General features: G+C 38.4%; 1 protein-coding gene across 2 annotated transcripts in view; it reads right to left on the bottom strand.

The window, feature by feature from the left end:
• LOC134540202 (brefeldin A-inhibited guanine nucleotide-exchange protein 1) overlaps positions 1-20,739 on the bottom strand; it is a 289,907-nt gene that overhangs the window by 84,553 nt on the left and 184,615 nt on the right. For both annotated transcript variants that reach the window (XM_063382784.1, XM_063382793.1), the window contains exons 22-23: positions 15,491-15,651; positions 14,555-14,815 (exon numbers count right to left, since the gene is read on the bottom strand). In XM_063382784.1, coding sequence (XP_063238854.1) covers positions 14,555-14,815; positions 15,491-15,651 — 422 coding nt within the window. The remainder of the gene's footprint in view (positions 1-14,554; positions 14,816-15,490; positions 15,652-20,739) is intronic.

The raw sequence follows: 20,739 nt of genomic DNA, 5'->3' as shown, positions 1-20,739 counted from the left end.
ATTGAGGCGGTCGACGTAAAAGGGGCACATTGGTGTAAGTGCCCTTTTTAAGCAGAATTCATTTTATATTCCGCTATGTTGTTAAGCATATGTAGTAAAATTTTCAACTGGATATCAAGAAAACTGAAGTTGGTACACCTTTTTATAGTAAGACGTGCAAACACACTAGTCTATGTGCCCTTTTTAAGCAGAACTAATTTTCTCTCCATGTTGTTTAGCATAATAGTAAATTAACTGAGGGCCAATTTCACCATGCGGTCGTTAAACAATGTGTTAACTAACGGTTGTTTAAAGTTAACACTCCGTTCTTAAACAACCGTTAAGCTTTTTCATTTCACCACGCATTTCTTACCATTGATTAGTTACACCTTGTTTTAAGTTTTATTCGCCTAGAAGATTCATATAAAGAAGGCGGTGGCGATGCTATATTGTTACGTATGTGTTGCAGCTTGGTGTGATGTAAAATAAAGTGCGCTATTGAAATTTAATATTTGTTTTGAAACATGGGTGAGAGACGCAAACGTTCTGTTAATTTTACTTCGTATGAAAAGGAACTGCTAGTTGAATTGGTTCAAGAACACGCGAGTACAATAGAAAATTAAAAAACGGATGCCGTTACAAATAAAGAAAAAAATAAATCTTGGGAAATTGTGACGAAGATATTCAATGCTTCAAGCCCTTCCACCAATCGCTGTAGTGATGCTTTGAAGGCGTGCTACGAGAATTTAAAAAGACAAACGAGAAAGGTAGCTGCAAAGGAAAAGTTGGAGATATTTAAAACAGGTATGTAGCAAGGTATTTGGGTATGTAGTAAAAATTATTGTTATATTTTTTTGCCGAAAATATAACCTAGAAAGTGAAGAAATACTACTCAATTAGAAGTTATTTAAGATATAAACTTGATACTGCTTTCAAATTAATATGTATATATATATACCTATACTTGTAAAACAACACTTTAAAAAACCTTTAATTAAAATAATGCTTGACAAAGTCAACATCATCATAATCGTCCAGATAGTTTGATCTTTCTTGAACCCATCTAGGCCTTCTTCGCACATTATCATCATCCTCTTCAAAAATTAAATCGTACATTCGCGCGGCCATTACGAGACACAACTCCTCTTTAAAACAACTGTTTAAGACTTAACCGCCCGAATTTGGGCGGTTAATGTTAAACAACCGTTAACGAACTTAAACACTGTTTAACTTTTGGTGAAATATAATTCACAACTAAACGATGTTTAAGTGTTCTTAACCAATGTTTAAACTCCTTAACCGGCGATGGTGAAATCTGCCCTGAATATGTTAAAAACTGAAGTTGGTAGGTACACATGTTTGTAGTAAGATGTGCAACATCATGACAGTACACTGTTCTATGGTTTTATTTAAAGTTCTTGTTTATGTTGTTAAGCAATGTGTCTTGCAAGTTAGATTTATTTCACGTAGTTTTTAAGATGAATGGGTGTAATGAGAATACGGTAGAGTGTGATTGCACATCTGTAAGAAAAAGGAAGATTGTTAATAAACAAAAGAACAAACATCATGAGGAAGTGAAAAAGAAACGTGCTCAAGGAGAAGGTTATGTTTGCTCTTCAGGGAAAATTGTGTGTGACAAAAACTTCACATTTGTTTCTGACTGTTGTCAAAAGAAGTGTTATGAGAGGATGGGTTTTGAAGCACAGGTAAATATGTATGATTCGTTTTATAATGGTCAATCAAAATGTTTTCAAGATTCTTTATTGGGAAAATGCATGGAGGTTGCAGCAGAACCTAAGAGGAAGACTGTAAACCAAAAAAAGCCGCAGGACCACAGTTGGATATATGTTATTGTTGCAAGTGGTTGCAGGATACAAGTATGCCGTAAATTTCTTTTAAGTTTGTTTCAAGTATCTGTGAAACGTCTAAGAGTTATTCAGAAAAAACTATTATTGAATGAATCTTTCGAAGAGAAGAGAGGCACTCACAATAATCGACCTAGAAATATATCTGATGATGTGATTGAAATGATGGGTGTACATCTTAGTATGTTACCTCATGATGAAAGTCACTATTGTAAAGAAAAAAGTAACATGTATTTTGACAATACACTCCTCACTACAAAAGATTTATATGACATGTTTAAGAAGTACTACAAAGAAAAATGTAGTAAACCTTTGGGGATGACGTATAAGACTTAATATGAGTACTTCAAAACACGTTTTCCATACAGTGTGCGTAAACCAAAGACGGGTGTATGTGATTATTGTGAAGAATGCAAAATCAAGCTGAATAATGACTCCAGTGATCCATGTCGTCCACTCTTTGAATTGCACAAAAGGAAAGTTCAAAAACGTAAACAGTTGCGTGACAACTACAAAAATAAATGCAAAGAAGACCATTCACTTCTTATAATAGTTTGATTATGCTCAGAACTATCACATTCGAAAATTGAATGTAAATACTCAGTTTTATAAAAGAATGTTTTGGCTGTACTGCTTTACCGTACATGTTTTCAATGATGATTCCAGTTATTGCTACTGTTTTACTGAGTGTGATGGAAAGAAAAACCCTAATTCTGTTGTGTCTTTTTTGTACGATTGCCGGAAGAAACAGTTACGTAAGTTTGCTCTTGTATCTACAATAGTTTTCCTCTCTGATGCAGCTGGAAGACAGAACAGAAACATGACTGTGGCAAAATTTTTAGCCTGGTTTGCCAAGGTGCATAATGTGAATATTGTACATATTATGTTTCCTGTACGGGGGCACAGCGTTTCTCAGTGTGACCGCAATTTCGGATTGATCAGGAAGAAAATCAAGAAAAAGGAAGTGATTGGTAGTGCAAAGCCTTATCTTGAATCTATGGTCACATGCCGAATAAGTCCTTCGCCATTTGAGGTTATTATGGATAGGGGTTTGCTGAAAGATTGGGACAAATATCTGTCACAGTTTTTCTACACCAAGCCTATTTCCACACACAAATTTTCTTTCACCATCATGAAGTATGTGATTATCAAATACCAGAGGAATGGTGCAATTTTATGTTCTCAGACCTACACTGAACTCTTTGATGTCTTCCGTATCTGGAAACCTGCTACTGGAGACTTCAAAAATGCTTGTGCAGAGCTTTCGCCATGGCCAGAGGTCAACGAAGATGATGTGAAAAGCCTGTTTTGTTTTTTGAGTGAGGATGACAAAGACTTTATTGTTGGCATGATAAATCATTGCTAAAAGTTCCAAAGACTGCAATAATCAGTAATGTTTCCAACATTAAAAAAGTCTTACTTTAAAGATTTATGTTAGATCCCTTTGTAAATAAGCCTATAGTTTGTACCACATAATGTTTCCAGATTGTGACAGTTCTCTTCTGAGAAAACGGACTGTAAACAGGATTGCAAAGTCTGGGTTTTTCCAAGAAACTCCTAGGGATTAAAGGTCAACACAATGGGGTTGATAAGCATCTTTCAAAATCTGGAAACCTTATGTGGTACAGACTCTACAACTCTATTGAATTTTTCAAAAATGTCAAAAAAAACATGTATAATGAAGTAGTAAGATGGGGTTGTTTTTTAAGTTATTAAGTTGTTATTATTACTTATGTTCGACAAAGTAATTTTTTTGTTTATTTTAAGATCTTTATTGTATTTTTAATATGTCGTAACTGTCACAGTCAGCAACAACAATCAGAACAGTAAAGTATTTATTGTTACTAAGCACACAAATTGCATTTATTTTTGCATTTTTATTATAAGCTAAAATTAATAATGTAACAGACAATATGATTATAACACAAACACTTTTATTTTAAACGTAAGGAAATTATCATTTAGATCTAGTACAATAGTAAATCTACTTAATGGCATTTACATATCTAATGTAATATGTTCTACGTAAAAAGGGCTCATAACATGCAATTTAAAACTATTTGATATATTATTAAATATAATATTTATCAACATATAATAAGATTATTTAGTATAAGAAACCTGTGTTATCCATTGCTTGAGATACTGTACAATTGGTAACAAACATAACAATATTTAAATTAACAGTGAAATATTAAAATCCATTTTTCTCAGAACACACATATAGCCAAAGTGCCCTTTTTACGTAGACCGCCTCAATTTACATAATTATTAGAAAAAATAATATAATAAGTATTACAAAATTACATAAAAAAAATTCGCTTAAGTTTAAACATGGTTAGACTACGTAAAAGTTAACACAAAATGTTTTACAATTTTGAATGACATGTTGCTAAATATTATTACATATCTAGATCACTGAGAAGATTTAGGTACAAAAATGAAAAGCAGACCAAAATTAGTTCTAATAGTAATTAGTAATAATTTTGGTCTGCTTTTCATTTTTTTTAATACACTTTGGACAAAGCCACACAGTTGGTCAAAGGCTTTCATTGTTTCAGTGTCAGCATCACTGCACTGTATTACTGTTTCCAGAGTATTATGAGCTTGCAAAGCTTCAGTTCTTTTGGGCAATGCAAGTGTTGGTGGCTCTTCACAGTCTATGGCTTCTGTGTTAAGATCACCATCAGTAGTGTCACAGTCTGTCAACTCAAAGTCATCTGGTGTGGATGATGTAAGAAGTCTGTCATCTATTTTTACAAAACTGTTAAAATGTTGCGTGAAATTTAACTTACTTTAAAGAATTTCTCATTCCTCACTATCCACACCAGCACTGTCGCCAGTATCACACAAAGAAAGGCCAATTGAGGCAGAACTGCCACTGGGAACATGAATGTTGGGGCTGATACTACCAGGGTTGCAGTCCTCTGTAGCAGATGATAGTTTAGGGCCTGAAGCTTCTTCATTGGTGGCTACTGCAGGGACTAACTTCTTGAAACAGTTTTGAATCACTGTAGGTTGAATGCTATCCCAAGCCATACAGATGTTTTGAATAGCATCAAAAACATTCCATTTAGTCAGCTGTTTCTTGGCATCCAGGCGACGCACAAGAAATTGGACAAGTCTCTTTCTGTATATCTTTTTGACATTATTAATAATGCCTTGATCAAGAGGTTGCAAAATGCTGGTGGTGTTGGCAGGTAAGTACATCAACTGAATGTTGTCCAATTTCAGTGATTCAGAAGAATGAGATGCGCATCTATCAAGGAGGAGAAGAATCTTTCTGTTCTTGACAGCCATTTTCCTATCCAACCGCAACAACCAATCACGAAAGATTTTAGATGTCATCCATGCATTTTGGTTGGCTTCGTATTGGCATGGGAACTTTGTGACTCCCTTGAAGCAGCGTGGTTTCAAAAACTTTCCTATACTATAACCAACGGGTTAATTTTATCGCTGCCATCTGAATTGCAACACAGTACAACTGTGATTAGCTCCTTGCTCCTCTTGCCACCATGGCAGGGCTCCCCTCGATAGGCCATGGTATGGTCTGGTAAAAGGTTATAAAATACACCAGTTTCATCCATGTTGTAAATGTCTCTAGGACTGTACTGATTGATGGTATTTTTCGATGTTTCCAGCCACTCGTCAACTTTCTGGTTATCTACATCTGCAGATTCACCACACACACTACTAAAAACCAAATTGTGTCTTTGCATAACCCTCTGCAACCACATTTGAAATCATCAACCCACTTTTCAATGCCAACATATCAGCTTTTTCTTTTATCATAGACCCAGAAAGAGGCAAATTTTTGGACCATCTATGATTAAACCATTCAAGCAATTTCTCTTCTAGTTCGTCATACTTAGCACCACGCATACATTTTCGTCCTTTCAACCCTCCTCCTTTTTTATGGTGCTCTGTAATCTTGGATTCATTTTTCATTATTGTTGATAGTGTTGACAGTGGGACATTAAACTCCTTAGTAATAGAGGTTTTGATTTTTTCACCTAAGTTTACTTCCCTAATTAGCCTTAACTTTTTTTCAATGGTTAAATCATTTCTTTTTCCTTTATTTTACATTTCAGGTTAAGTTTTTGAACTTTGCCGAACTTGTACATACACTACATAAAATATACCGGAAAAGGCTGAAAATCGAACATTGAGGCATTCAATTTTAATATGAAAAATTAAATGCGACCCTGTTCTGTTAAACCAAGTTTTCAGTGACGTAAATAAAATTCAACATCTCTACATACCTTGACCAATAAGACATGGCCCCATCAAATTTATAATTTTGAAGAATAAGCCAACTTCAGTCTGGTACATACGTATATTGGATGACTAGGGTGTGCGGGATCCCGACTAACAGGAAAAAATTCGAGCGGCAGGGAATAATATTTTTCACATTATTTTCAGGAATAAAATATATTTCACGTTCGAAAAATTCAAGCATTATCTATGTCAACAGCATGCCATTTGGCCTAAAACTAAAGACAACTAATATGAAATAGTATTAGGGTTTACGGAAAACTAAAATGTTTATTAAAGAAACTATTTAAACATGTCAACATATTTTGTTAATAAAAAGGTGCCTAGAAAATTATATACATCATGATTATCGTCAAAATTTATAAATAAACGGGCAACCAATCGGCCTGAAATGTCGAGATGTAAATGACATTATTTTAATAGTTTGCTGATTTATTAGCATTTACTGTGTATATATCATGCGTTGGATGTTTATATTCGTATTCATTAGGGATGGGTTAAGTACACATTTTTATCGATTCCGAAACCGGTACCGATTCCTAAATTTCGATTCTCGATTCTGAGTCATTCCAGTTTTAGATTCCTGGTAATTCTGGTCACATAATTAAAACTACTTAAGAATTGAATGCATTACGTAATGATAATAACATGCATAAAGGATAATTATAAACTTAGGATTAAATGATCAGGTTTTTTTCTTTCAATTACCAGTGAAGAAGCATCATCACATAAAGTTTGTTTACTAGTACTAGGCTGAGCACAAAAATGTTTAACATTTAGCCGATAACATAACATTTTTGTTCAAAATGGGTTCAAAGGTAGCACTACTTTTTTCTGTGGTACCTTGTGACTTGGTTGGTGACAGTGCTGTAAACAAAAGTTTACTCTGTTCTTCTGGTAGTAATGTGTACCGGGATTTCAAATGCTTCATTAAATTGGTTGTAGATTTGGAAGTACCGCCCCGTGAAATTTGCGCACTACAATGATTACAAATTGCATATTTGTCATTTTCACTATTGATGCGAAAATGTTACCAAACTTTAGAGATGTTGATACACTATCAGACTATTCGCCACGTAATTTGAAACGACAGTCGGCGAACATTCGTTTTACTAACAAACTAGCAAAACACTTGAAAATAGTTTTAGCAAAACAATATTTGTGCAAAATAAATAGCATAATACTATGCGAAACAATTCACAGTAACCTCAATAGCACGACGGTGAATTACTGTTTTCCTTTGCAAGTAATAAACATGAGCCTCTGTTGGCGGTATGGCCAGAGAATTCTTTAAAATCGATTGTTGCTTTCATTATACAATTTGTCCCGTACGCAACGAATCAATACGTTTCGACTTGACTTTGTTTTATGGGCACCAAAGATTTTGTGAAGGCCATCATCCTTGAATGGATCACAACTAAAATGGTGACGATACGTGATGTGATCTCGTTTCATAACCGTCACTTTCTTCACAAAAAACAATGTACTTTTCTTAACTGTAAATAAAATTAATTAGTCTTTTTACAATTTATTTACGTCTAATACATGAGTGAGGAATAAAGTTCATCGATCGTGGAGTTTTAATTAGAGGTTAAACATGCCTGGTATCATTGTTTTTTTAATTTTCTTTTTATTCGTATAAAATTAATATTTAATAATAATGAGCATTATTAGGAATTTTATGCGCATACGGCAGGTAAGATATATTAAAATACGTAAGAAAAGCTTAGACAAAAATTTATTACTACTGTATTTGCTTAATTAACTTAACCGATACCTAACCTACCTTGCCCTTTTTTAGTACCCGATACTGAGTACCCAAATTTTTTAATAATCGGTGGTATCGAGGAATCGGAGAATCAAATCGACCCATCCCTAGTATTAATGTTTTTGTTATTAACTCCAATGCAATCAAGTTACAAAGATAAAATTATATTTAATTTAATAAACAATAAAGAAAATAACGAAAATCATTAGGGACCGCTGCGATTGCCCCTTGCATCACTAAGGGGCGGGGTTACGATACGAACAAGAAGAGATGGCAGCACCAACTTTTTTGTGACGTAAATGGGAAAAAACAACTAAATTATATTATTTTATTTTTTTTGACGATAATTTGAGGATTAGGGTTGTTTTATGGGGGCAAGTAATAAGATTCCTCAAACTATGGCAATATATATTACACAGGGCACCCGCACTCTTCTAATTCCAACCAATATGGCGGCAGCTTGCTGATCTTTTCTCACTTCACTGTGATATTTAAAATGAATTTGTTATAGCAATGAGAAAACATAATTCGTAGAGAGTTTAGACATAATTGTTATTTATGTGCTTTACTTTAACTACATTTTGTTTTATACATATTTTTCATTGTGAAAGTGAAACTGTTATGTTTCAACATGGCCGATGTACGCTGTTTTATAACCATTATAAATCGAGACGATAGTATTTTAGAATTTTATTTGGTAAAATATAGTAGTCCACTGAAATTTTCTTCTGTATTTCACATGTGGAATTCGTACAATATCGCTGTGCAATCATATTCAAGATTTTTCTTTTAAAACGGCATCAGTAATATATATTTCTGAAGATGCCCCGAATGTTTTTATGATGAGAATACAAACTATCGTATATACTCGTGTATAGCGCGCCCTTTTTCCCCCTCAAGTAAAGAAAAAAAATAAGGATGCCCGCTATACACAAGGGGGGGGGGGGGGGGGGAAGTGAGGGGTGGCGGGGATGAGGAGTGGAAGTCGTTAACTGCCGGGTGACGTTTCTGGCCAGCCCCCACACATACGCACAAGCAACGAGGCATCTCTTTCACACACACACACAACCTGGTCTCTCGCACACACACGCTCACAGCACAGCACAAAAAAAAAACACACACACACGCATCATGGTCTCTTGTTTATTTTTATACCTCCCCCTCTACAGAAAGCCAGCGCAGCAGCTAGTAAAATAAAAGAGAGAGAGAGAGAGAGAATGTTGTCACCAGTCCCCCTCCCACTTCCTTCGCTTCCTCGTCCCCGGTGATTCATCCAGTCCTCCGAGCCAGCTTAGCAACGTAGCGTGGCACGCTTCATTTTGCGGGTCCCTAAAAATGTGTTAACTATCAGTTGAAATATCTATGTAGAAGCTACGTGATGGGAGTGGTGGTGTTTAGTCCTGTCAACTGTCAAGGTTACTTGATGGTCATAGTCCCGTTCCTGCCTGCCTCCCTCCCTACCTTCCTCCACGTACCAGTTGTGACGATACAGCGCTTCATTATCTTCCGTCTACACAGCAGAGTTTAAGTATTTTCCTGACGCATCACCACACATCAATTAAAATTATCATTTGTTTCATAAGTAATTACTTAACAGGTACCATAAAATGTTAGTAAAATTTATTTATGGGAAAAAAAGTTTTAGGGAAAAAAATTTTAATTTTTTTTTCTTTGGAATTTGTTGCAAAAATCGTGGTGCGCGCTATACACGAGTAAATACGGTAACTTTGTATTATCAGGTATTAAATATTGGGAAAACAAGTTTCGGGTCACAGTAGAACTTCGAATTACATAATATCCGATATTTCATAATAAACAAACTATTTAATACTAAAGATTCTATTCATGTTGCCGGGGATTTAAACAGGTTTGTAATAACGAGGATTTTGTATTAACCAATATCGTATTAACGAGGTTTCACTGTAAGTACTTTGTGTATACTGTATCTATATAATGAGTACCTACTATTACTTCTGTGTTTTTTGAAATAATGATGGCTACAGAAAAAAACCTTTGTATCATAAATCATTTGTTCGTTGGTTTTGAATTCACCTCATTATAAAGAAACCTCGCTATAACAAACACACATAATATCAGTCCCTTCAAGTTTGTTATACAGATGGTTTTACTGTATTTTTAAGAATAAAAATCTTTGAACGTGACGATCGCACCCCGAACCCAGGGACGCTGATTGGCAGTCAACGAAGCTAGCCACTAGACCAGAGCGTCTGTTGAGGGAGGAAGAATTAAATAAGGCATATATGTTTCAGTTGGAAGACTGTAAATTCAAACATCACACACACACCAAGTTTAAACTTATAATACTAGTTGCTGGCGGCATATTTAAAAATTATACAGTTGTCTGCTGTCCTCTTTGTTTACAGGAGCCGACAAACACTGTAAAATATTAAGGCATATTTACCAACAACCACGAACTACAAAACGCTGAAGTTTATGTATCTTTAAGCTCAAGTTTGATAAAAATTATGTAGCTAACTGTCTGGGACAAAATATTTAAACATTATTCTGTTTCAAAGCAATAACTTATTTTTAATTTTATAACACTAATTTTCAGTTTTTATTTGCCCAGTTTTACAGCCTCACAGATTATGACCAAATAAATTTGTGATCTGATCAATTTGACAATGAAAAATAATCATTTATGCTCTGTTTATGGCCTGTTGCCATAATTAGTAAACTATTTTCATTAGATTTGATAAAAAAAAACTTCTTAAGTTATTACACTTCGTTTAATGAAATAAAAAGATTTTCTTCCTTTTTCATTTGAGAGTTTTATTGTCCGAAAGACGAAACAACTAAATCCAATCACTTTCAATATTTTGTTCACTCATTCAACATGTATATCTGCCTGTCGAGAAATGCTCGCAGTTCGGGCGATGAAAATTAAAGAAAACAAACGTAGCTTAAGTCCTTCAGTAACATCTTACTGTAAGTACACGAAATCAGTGCGGCCTCAAACAGGGCCGCACCCAGCGAAACCAAATTTCGCCATGAGCCAAACGCCGACGAAGGTGGTCACAATTTCTAATTAGAATGGCTGAATGAAAATATAAAAACAATTGAGGCGGTCTACGTAAAACGGGCGTATAAGCAAAAATGATGTTTTGAGAAAACACAAAAAGGATATTTCATTGCTTTCTCCTGTTGTCATAGTAATCATTATTGAACTATTTCACTTTCATCACTTTCATTAGAGTCACTCATTTAAACTATTAATAATATAAATAAGCAGCATCACACAGGACTATCAAAACATAACATAACCACAAAACAAGAAAACCTGACTGTGAAAACCAGCTGACATCACCTCACAAAAACAGGTGTACCAACTTCAATTTTCAAGATATTGCGATGAAACTTGCACCACTGAATTCTACACGAAATGGCGGATCAAATAAAGCGATCTGCGTAAAAAGGGCGTATGGACCCATACACCCGTTTTACGTAGACCGCCTCAATTAGGTTAACTTAAAACTCGACATGGCTTGACCACCAAAGTTAAATTATTCTCTTCCACAAATTACTACTTAATTTATGAGAAGCCACCGAACGCGCCCTCCTGGTGCAGCGATCGACAGACGACTGGTGAGATCATGGCACTGTGTCCTTCACGCAGGGAGGAGAAGTCACATGACCTCACCGACCAATCACACACCCGCTTGATTCACACTACACATCACAAGCCAATAAGAATACACAACACACCTTGAAAACAGTTTTCTACACACAGAGCCCGGGACTTACATCCTCTTTCTCTCTCTAACACTTTGAGAGAGTAGTTATCACTTAGTTCCCATGACCAGTGGGGAATCCCAGCTTTTGTCTCTCTCTTACTGGGGAATCACTGTTTCTTTCTCACTTGCACTTACAGGTCTCTTATGCCTCTCTCTTTTTACACATCACCCCAGACACTGTCCCTTGTTCTAAAATCATTATGCAACCTCTTAATTCTAATAAAAATGTAATATATAATTATAACACAATATTCAAATTTAAATAAATAATAGAAACAACTCATTACACATAATATTAGGTAAATATAAGTAGCAAAACAAAGTTGAAAGGATGACAGAAGAAATATGATTATTAAATACATAATTATAAATTCAGAATAAAATATACTGCAATCCTAACCCATTCTTAGTACAGTAAACTCTCGCAAATCCGTGGGTGTCGGGGATTTATGACCTTCGGATTTTTGAAAACTTCGGATTTTTGAAAAATTTTCATTAAAATACAAAAAAAAATTCTAAAAGATAAGATGGTAGTCAATGAACATGTAATACTACCACAGGACGTCATAATAAACAAGACACTTGAGAAGTTAACAGAATGGTACGTAAGCAATACCAGTATAGTCCATTCATAGTAAATGAAGCACCCGAGAAATTTTTTTTCCTGAAAATTTACAGCCTGGCCTGATTAAATTTAACACACCCATTTGTTCAAGTTGGTAGTAAATTGTGTAAAAAGTAATTTAAAGTCATCTTAAATTAAATTAATGGCACCCGAAGTCGCACTTTGATGTGAAAGAGCTAGGCGTAGCAATGTGGCGTGCGCTGAAACGGGAAGCCCCTTGATAAGGGGAAGTGAATTTAGGAGGGGCGGGAGAGAGAAGCGATACGTAGCTGGCAAGAGACTCAAGGCCACTCCCTCACAGACACACGGCCAGTCCAGTTAAACTAAAGAGAAACGGGAGAAATAAAAAAAAATCATTAGTTAATTGTACACTAGAACCATCAAAAAATCTGAAATTTTGGCACAAAACAAAAATAATCGGGGAAAAAATGGTAAAACTCACAATAAAAGCTTATACAAAGCTATTATTTAACATGCAGCATATATTTTGTGTTGGTTTATAGTGCACTTACTAATGTTCGTATAAGAAGAGAAAAAAAATTGGACAGTCCGTTTAAAAACACGGCAGCAGTAGCTTGTGCGACGTAAGTGGGAGTGCGAGAATCTCGTCTAGACAGGCTGGCGGCTGCAAAGGCAGCGGATGCATGACGTCATACGGCTTACCTCTCCCTCCCAGACAACAAACCATCTCTCTCCCTCTCTCCAGCCCTCTAGCCATTTTCTGCGTGTGAAACTGTCAACATCCTTCCTCCCCTACTCCACACTGCATGCGACGAAAGCCAGGTTGTATAGTCCATTCCCGGTAAAATGAACATTTTTTTAAGGCCCCCCACGGCAGCCATTTACCGTTAATTTTTTGATACAATTTGTTTGATAGTTACAGAACATTATTTCTGCTGGAAAATCTCTGAAACTTCAAAATTTCTTTAATGGAAAAATTTAGCAGGGCGGTTAGAGTATTTATTTTTACCGCAAATGAACTATACTCACCTTCCCTCCGGCCAGCATTCCCGGCGTGTGACGCATGACAACTACAGTCGTGTGCCGCGCACAGCTAGGATCCTTGTCACTGGCAACATGTTTCACACACTGACACACGGTGCCCAGAGCTTCAGGAAAACCTACGCGATTTCCAACCTACTCTAAATATCCGACTGGAGTCTGTTTACGAAAAGCATTTAAGAATTTGCTAATGCCCAACTGTTTTTTTTTATATCGGATTAAGAGGAGTTAAAATGGCTAAAAGGCATGGTTTTGAAGTTTTAGGTGTAAAAAACCGTTAAAAAATTTCTTGAAAGCACCAGAGGAAAAGGCATTACACCTTTATCTTTATTTTCCCGCCATATAATGTTACGGTCACCGCTCAAATTTCACAGTTATCTGACGGGAACGAGATGACTGCGCGCCAGTTCAGAGCCTTTTACCGCGCTATAAATATCAGTGAGCGTCGCTCTTATCATCCACTGAGAATAGTGATACATACATCTAAACAGTAACGATCATGTCACTTCGGAAATACCCCGGATTTCTGAGAACTTCGGATTCTCGGGCCACGGACTGGCGAGAGTTTACTGTAACACTTTTATTAGTAGAAAAGGCTTGTATACTGCAATGTTACAAAGTGTTTTAAATCCGCAGAATACCTATTATGATAAAATATTAGCAACTTAAATATCATAACCAAGAAGATTAGTGCCACTGAAAACTAAGCCATTATATTTAATACAAAACTGCCATGTTTGAAAAGTTTCTTCTCGGAGTATTTCGAATTAAAACATTTTCATATATTTTAATGTTTGTTTTCTTATAAACATTAAGTGATGCATTGATTAATTTTTAATGCTGTGGTATTTCGAGTATGTCATACGTAATTACACAAGCCACATATTAGAAAAACGAAATATTACATGGCATAGATACAAACTTTTTTTTTGTATAAAACAAATGTAAATCGTTATTCTGTTGGAGTAATAATGTAACTTTGTTATATTTACAGCTGTTAATGTTTATTTTAAAGGAATTATGTACTATGTACAGTAGCAGATTTATTTGAGGTTATGTCATAACTCCTCAAGATAATTCTAAAATTCCCAAAAATTCAAGGAAATTTATTTTCCCTCCCAATGGAAAAAAAAATCATTATTTTCCTGAAATTTTCCCCAAATTTTGGGATACCGCCCAGGCCTACTGCATATACTATAATACAAAAAAAAAGGCATATAAGTATATGCAAAATATGGATTTAATGGAGATTATATTACTAAACAAAAAGTAAACACTACTGTACCTCAGTGTGTTGTTCAGGCAACTTCATGTTGTCGAAAATTCGGAAGAGGACCTGGAAGAGGTCTCGCCACCAATGTGGCAAGAATGCATCGCCATACGTCTTCACTATTTCAAAGAGAACAGTGAGTGCGCGGGTGCGCACGTCCAGCTTGCAGCGGCTTACGATGCAGGACAGCTCGAACAGGAGTGGGAACCAGCCCCGCACCCAGGCCCGATCATCCTCCGAAACGTTCATGTCCTCCATATTGTGTTCCCGGAACAGCTGTCCCACACACACACAGACACACCATTGTTCTTGCACCCTGCCAAATGAATACAGTATTTTGAAATTCATTTTACAGCACATTTGAACACAGTGTCCCAAAATTGACTTTGCATTTTACCATCATAAAACATTGATTTTTCCTAATAGTAAATGTAAGTTATTGGTTACACATTAAACTAAATTAATATATGGTGCTACCAATAAGTCCATTTTCAGTGGTCCTAGCAAGAAAATAAAAAACTTTATTAGCAAAACAAAAAATTATTTATTAACATCATGTATATTTATTTCCAAATCATCATAAGATCAATTGCCAGATATAAGCTTCAATCAATCCATCTAAACATTTATTTTACTATCAAATGAAATTGAATGATGCAAAACTGACTGTGGACAATTTGAAGGAACTTTTTTATTTATAAAAAGTAAATTTTGTTGAATGTCTCAACTTCAGTTTTGTACATAGTAATAAAATTTTTCAACATTATTAATTTTTTAACTCAGCTTCATTCAAATAAAGAGAACTGAAAAAAATTGTTTTCTCAGATAAATGTCAACAACTGGCAAAAACAATAAATAACAAAACTCGCTGGCTTGATGATAGTGCAAGATAGGCTGTGTGCATACAAAAACACTGGCAAGAGCTGTATAGAGGATATGATGAGTACCCACCACTGGCTTCTCATCCACAAATTTGGCGCATGTCCTAATGAGTCGTATTGCTTCCATGCTGGTGTCTGGGAAACTGGCATTGCAGGCAAACTCGGACAGGCACTTCACTGAGTCTTGGAAGGAGTCGATCATTATAGCAAAATGTTTTGCATACAGATCGTCTACACAGAACAGAGATCAATCAGTACTACTTTCATGTTTCACTTAAGTCAACACACTTTATAGAGACTCAAGAAAAATATTTGTCCAGGTAACCACTTAATAGAATAACAAGTTTAACCAAACGAATTAATCTAAATAACAACAATATAAAATATAATTATTTACTTAGTGTATAACTGAAGTTGCCAGTTTCAGAAGTTACGTGGGTTTTTCGTTTAATATATTTTGTTTAATATTCACACATAAGCCCTAACTATGCATCCAGTCTAAACGAAAATTGCAGAAATCACAAATATATTCTTCATGAAAACACTTGTCTTTATCTCATCACAAAAATAAAATCAATAATTTAAATTTATTACAAGTAATATATTTATTTAGCTATTTTTGAATAACTCTTACTACGTAATTTTATCTCTATTAATCCACAGATGCCGGTAATCTCCCGAATTACTGTAAATAAATTCTGTGTTGGATTACTTATTGATACTGTGAGGTGGACTGCAGCTTACCCCCATGCCCTGATAAAATGGCAGTTAAGCCACTTTTTCCAACTTTGATAGCAGTATTGTCTACAGCCAGGGGGCTGTTATTGGCTAGGAACTACTTTCTTGCGCCCTGATACACCTATTTTTTAGCTTGAAACTTTTGCGCGTGAACTAACTTGTAGGACGTCAATAATAGTGGTTAAACATTTTCTGAAATTAGACTTCGTAAGAATAAGTGAGCTTGCTAAACAGTGGTGAATTCAAATTCCCTCATTTGGAGTGTGGCGGAGGGATACGGAGTGCCGGCAGAAGAGGGGAGAGAGGAAGAAGAAGGTCAAGATGGAGGATGGGACGCTGAGAGAAAACGTGGGTGTAAGGTGCACAGGGGAGGAGTAAGGAAGCGAGACTGCAAAAGGACTGGATCAACGTGTTGCGAGTTGGTTGAGTGGAAGTGATGCGACAAACTCTTGTGTAGCCATTTTTCGGTAACCACTGAACCGCTGGAAAATCCCTTTGGTTGGGGAGTTGTGCAACAACCAATGGCGCCCGAACAAACGTGAGTCGGGGGTGGAAAACGTTACAACTGAGCTGGCGCCCAAACAGGGACCTGAAGAAAGAAGTATTCAGGGAGAAATATGGCTGCGAGAGAAGAGAAACAAAGAAGAAGCTGCGTGTAAGGTATTCCTGAAACAGGATGATTAAGATCAGTGTAATTTGCCATAACAAACATAAGTGAAGTGCCGATACGAGACTGTGGATGGATGAGCCGTGTTACGCAGGTTTTTGAGGGAGTTGTGTTTTGCGGAGAAAAGAAGTAACTGTCACATGGTGTGGTTTTCCGTCGAGCTGAGCTCCTGTGAAACAATAGTTGTTGTTCTTTGTGTTCTATAACTATGGCCGTATGCCTGTTATTCTTGTCCTGCTTTCAAGTGTTTTGTGGATCAGGGTAAACATAGTTACGTAATTAGGAGTTATATAACCTTTGTGCAAGTGGTTTAAGTATTGTAAACACAGGAGACAGTCATGGCCCCAGTAGATACTCGTAGCGGTGGCGCGAGGGGTGACGCAGAACGGAGTAACGGGAATGAGAAGGATGTGGGGATAACCGCTGAAGGAGGGGAAAGTAGGGGAAGGGAGAGAGATGGTGAAGGGGCTGGCGTGAGCGTTGTTAGCCCACCCAGTGCGGCCGACAGCACACCGCTATCTCCGCAAGGTAGCGAAAGTAGTGAAGTCATGGACATGTTGAGGGAAATTATCAAAGGTCAGCAATCATTCCAACTAACAGTGGAGAACAAATTTCGTGAACAGAATAATCAGTTTATTAGATTGCGGGAGGAAATAAGTGTTTTCAGAAAAGAAATGAGGGAGGAAGGAGATAAAGTGATGGCTAGGCAGATTAGCTCTGAGAACTCCTGTGAACTGCGTTTGGGTGAGGTTGAAAATCGCCTGAGGATAGTAGAGAGTGGGCAGGAACAGGGAGAGGGAAGGTAGATGGAGGTCAGCGGACAAGTTTCTGAGCATAGCCAGGAAATAACAAGGCTTGGGAATAAAATGTTAGCGCTGGAACAGGAGGTCAGGGTGCAGCCAGGGGAAAGTGAGCTTGTTAACCGGAGTCGAACAAGCAGGCTGGGAAGTGCAGCAGTAGAAACAGCTACCTGTGAAAGTCAGGGGGAAGTAAACAAACGGGGAGAGACCAGGGAGGACAACACAAGTAGGGGCGGACGTTGTGCACCACAGTACCACGATCGTGACATACCGAAGTTCACCGGGAATGGAAATGTACACCCGCATAAACATACCAGCAACCTAAAGGAGTTTTTTTCTATGTATGGTTGTGGGAGTGAGGAGAAATTGGTAGTGGCCAAGAGGTCAATAACAAGGGGTAGTAGCAACTGGCTTAGGCTCTGTGGCCACCGGATGGCAAATTTTGCTGACTTCGAGCGTGAGTTTATCGCGGAACACTGGGACAAGAGAATTCAGGGAACTGATAGAGCTGAACTGTACCGGGGACGGTGTGTTGAAGGGAGCCTGGAGAGTCATCTGAGTAGTGTGGTAGAAAGAGCCAGGTACTATGACAGGCCGTTAGGTGAGGAGGAAATAATAACCATGATTTACACACTGTCACCACTGAGGGTGCAGGAGGCATTAGTGGGCAAGGAAATCACGACAATTGAGCAACTTAGAAAAGTGCTGAAGGAGTTGGATAGGCTCAGTGCGCTGCGTGAGCAGGGGGGAAGATTTTACAGGACAGGAAATCGTGGCACAGACCATCGCTTAGAGCGAGGGATGGGGGGAAGCGGCGGAGGCCAAAGAGGCGACGGATGGAGTGGAGAAGCGCAGGAGGGGAGGGACGCCCAAGGTCACCCCGGGAATGTGAGGGGGGAAGGCAGGCCAGCTGATGGCAACAGCAACTGGCAAGGGGGGTGGCAAGGAGGGGGGAGAGACAGATGGAGGGGTGTGAGGAAGGGAGACTGGGCGATAGCCGGTGAAGGGTGCGGAGCAGGAGAGAGGACAGACAGAAATCAAAACAATGAACACAAGGACGGTGCTGTTCCGGGAAACGGAGAGGGTCGCCTAGCCTAAGCTGCCAGGTTAGGCAGATCCACACTGATAGGAGGCAGTCTGTTGACCGGGCAGAAACCCGTGATAGTATTGATGTAATTTTCACTGACGATAGAAGTTTTTTATTACACGAGGCAGAAACTGTAGTGAAAGGCAGAGTCGTTCCGGAACTAGCATGCAAAGTAGGAGACCAGGGTGTGGCAATCTTGTTTGATTCCGGGTCGGAAGTGTCTGGTGTGTGCGAACAGTTTCTGGAGAACTTAAACAGGTTAGGATATGAGTTTCCGGTACTTCCGGTGCCGCAGTTAACCATAATAGGAGCAACAAGGGGAAAAAGCAAGAAAGTAAATAAACAGGTATATCTAAATTTCAAGATAGGGCCAGATGAGTATTTTGCAAACTGTTTGGTCATCCCACAATTAGCTAAGGAAATAATAATTGGCATTGATTTCATGGCAACGCACGAGGTAGTAGTAAGCTTTATGACAGGGAGTATTTTCGTAAGCACTAAAGAATACAGAATGCTGCAGGGCACAACGGTGTTCGAGCGGGGTGGGGGGTCGCTGCGAGTGCAGTACGTAGAGGAGTGGGCGAAGGGGAGAGAGGAGAGATAACTAACGCTTGCTGTAGGAGGGGAAGAGATAAGCAGGATCCATGTGTCCTTGAGTGGCTGGGAGGAGAGGTTGGACAGTGTGTTGGCGGCCTGTGAGGAGGGGAGTGAAGGGGAGAGAGAGCAGCTGCGGGAAGTACTGCGTCGCTATAGCGATGTGTTCAGCGACGAGCCAGGGCTGACAACCGAGTATACTGCAACCATACCGGTGACCAGAACCACCCCATTCAAAGGGAAAAGTTACCCAATACCTAGAGCATGCAGCGAGGAAGTGGAAAGACAGATCAAAGAAATGGTGGTGTTTTGACTGTGGACTGATAACACCATCTTCCTGACGGAACGACTTACCGCGGCGGCGCGATAACAAAGACTGACTAGTTGCCGGCACTGCCAGCTAGTGGCGCTACCGCAGCCAGTAGCGCGGGAAGTTCAAACACAGTCTTGATATAAGGAATATCTCAAAGTCCCAACATATTTACACAAATTAAAAAATATCACAAGTCCAAACATACACAAGTCCAAACATAACCGCCCATCTTGAAACACTGTTTTCAAAATTCAACTGGTAGGGGGCAAAGTTTTACAGCAGGATGCTTGACCATCCCATTAGAGGTGCGGACAGTCGCAACACGAGGAATATTGTCATTTCCTGGATGCAGTTGAATGATGCGTCCTAAACGCCACTGCAAGGGGGGGATCCTGTTATCCTTGAGCAGCACTAGTTGATCTGGTACCATAGGTCTGTCTTGTCGAGACCACTTGCCACGCTGCTGCAGCGTGTGGAGGTAGTCTTGGTGCCAACGCTTCCAAAAGTCTTGGTGCAGACGTTCCACCAGCTGAAAACGCTGCAGACGGCCAATGGGGATGGCTTCCAAGGTGGGTTCAGGCAGCGTGACCAAGGGTTCAAGGGTTAGAAAATGGCCTGGAGTGAGAGCCTTCAGATCATTTGGATCTGAACTCAGTGGGCATAGTGGTCTTGAATTTAGGATCGCTTCCACTTGCACCAAGGCCGTGTACAGTTCCTCGTACGTCAGTACCTGCTCGCCAATAACTCGCCTGAGGTGTGTCTTGAAGGACTTCACCCCTGCCTCCCATAGCCCACCAAAGTGCGGGGCAGACGGGGGGTTGAAATGCCATGTCACTCCAAGTGGCTGCAGAGATTCTGTAACACCTTTCTGGTGTTCTGATGACGTCAACAGCTGCTGTAATTCTTGCAAATGATTGCGAGCTCCGACAAAATTTGTCCCACAGTCACTATAAATGTCTGATGATCGGCCCCGGCGAGCAATAAAGCGCTTGTAAGCTCCAATGAAAACTTCAGTGGACAGATCTGATGCCAGTTCCACATGCACTGCCTTAGTTGTACAGCATACAAAGATGCACATGTAGGCCTTTAATAGGGTAGGTCGACGAATACGTGCCATTTT

The sequence above is a fragment of the Bacillus rossius genome, chromosome 1 (genome assembly GCF_032445375.1).
Source record: "Bacillus rossius redtenbacheri isolate Brsri chromosome 1, Brsri_v3, whole genome shotgun sequence".
Taxonomy (NCBI): Eukaryota; Metazoa; Arthropoda; class Insecta; order Phasmatodea; family Bacillidae; genus Bacillus; species Bacillus rossius.
Note: the sequence above shows the minus strand (reverse complement) of the source record. Positions and strands in the feature narration are given on the sequence as shown.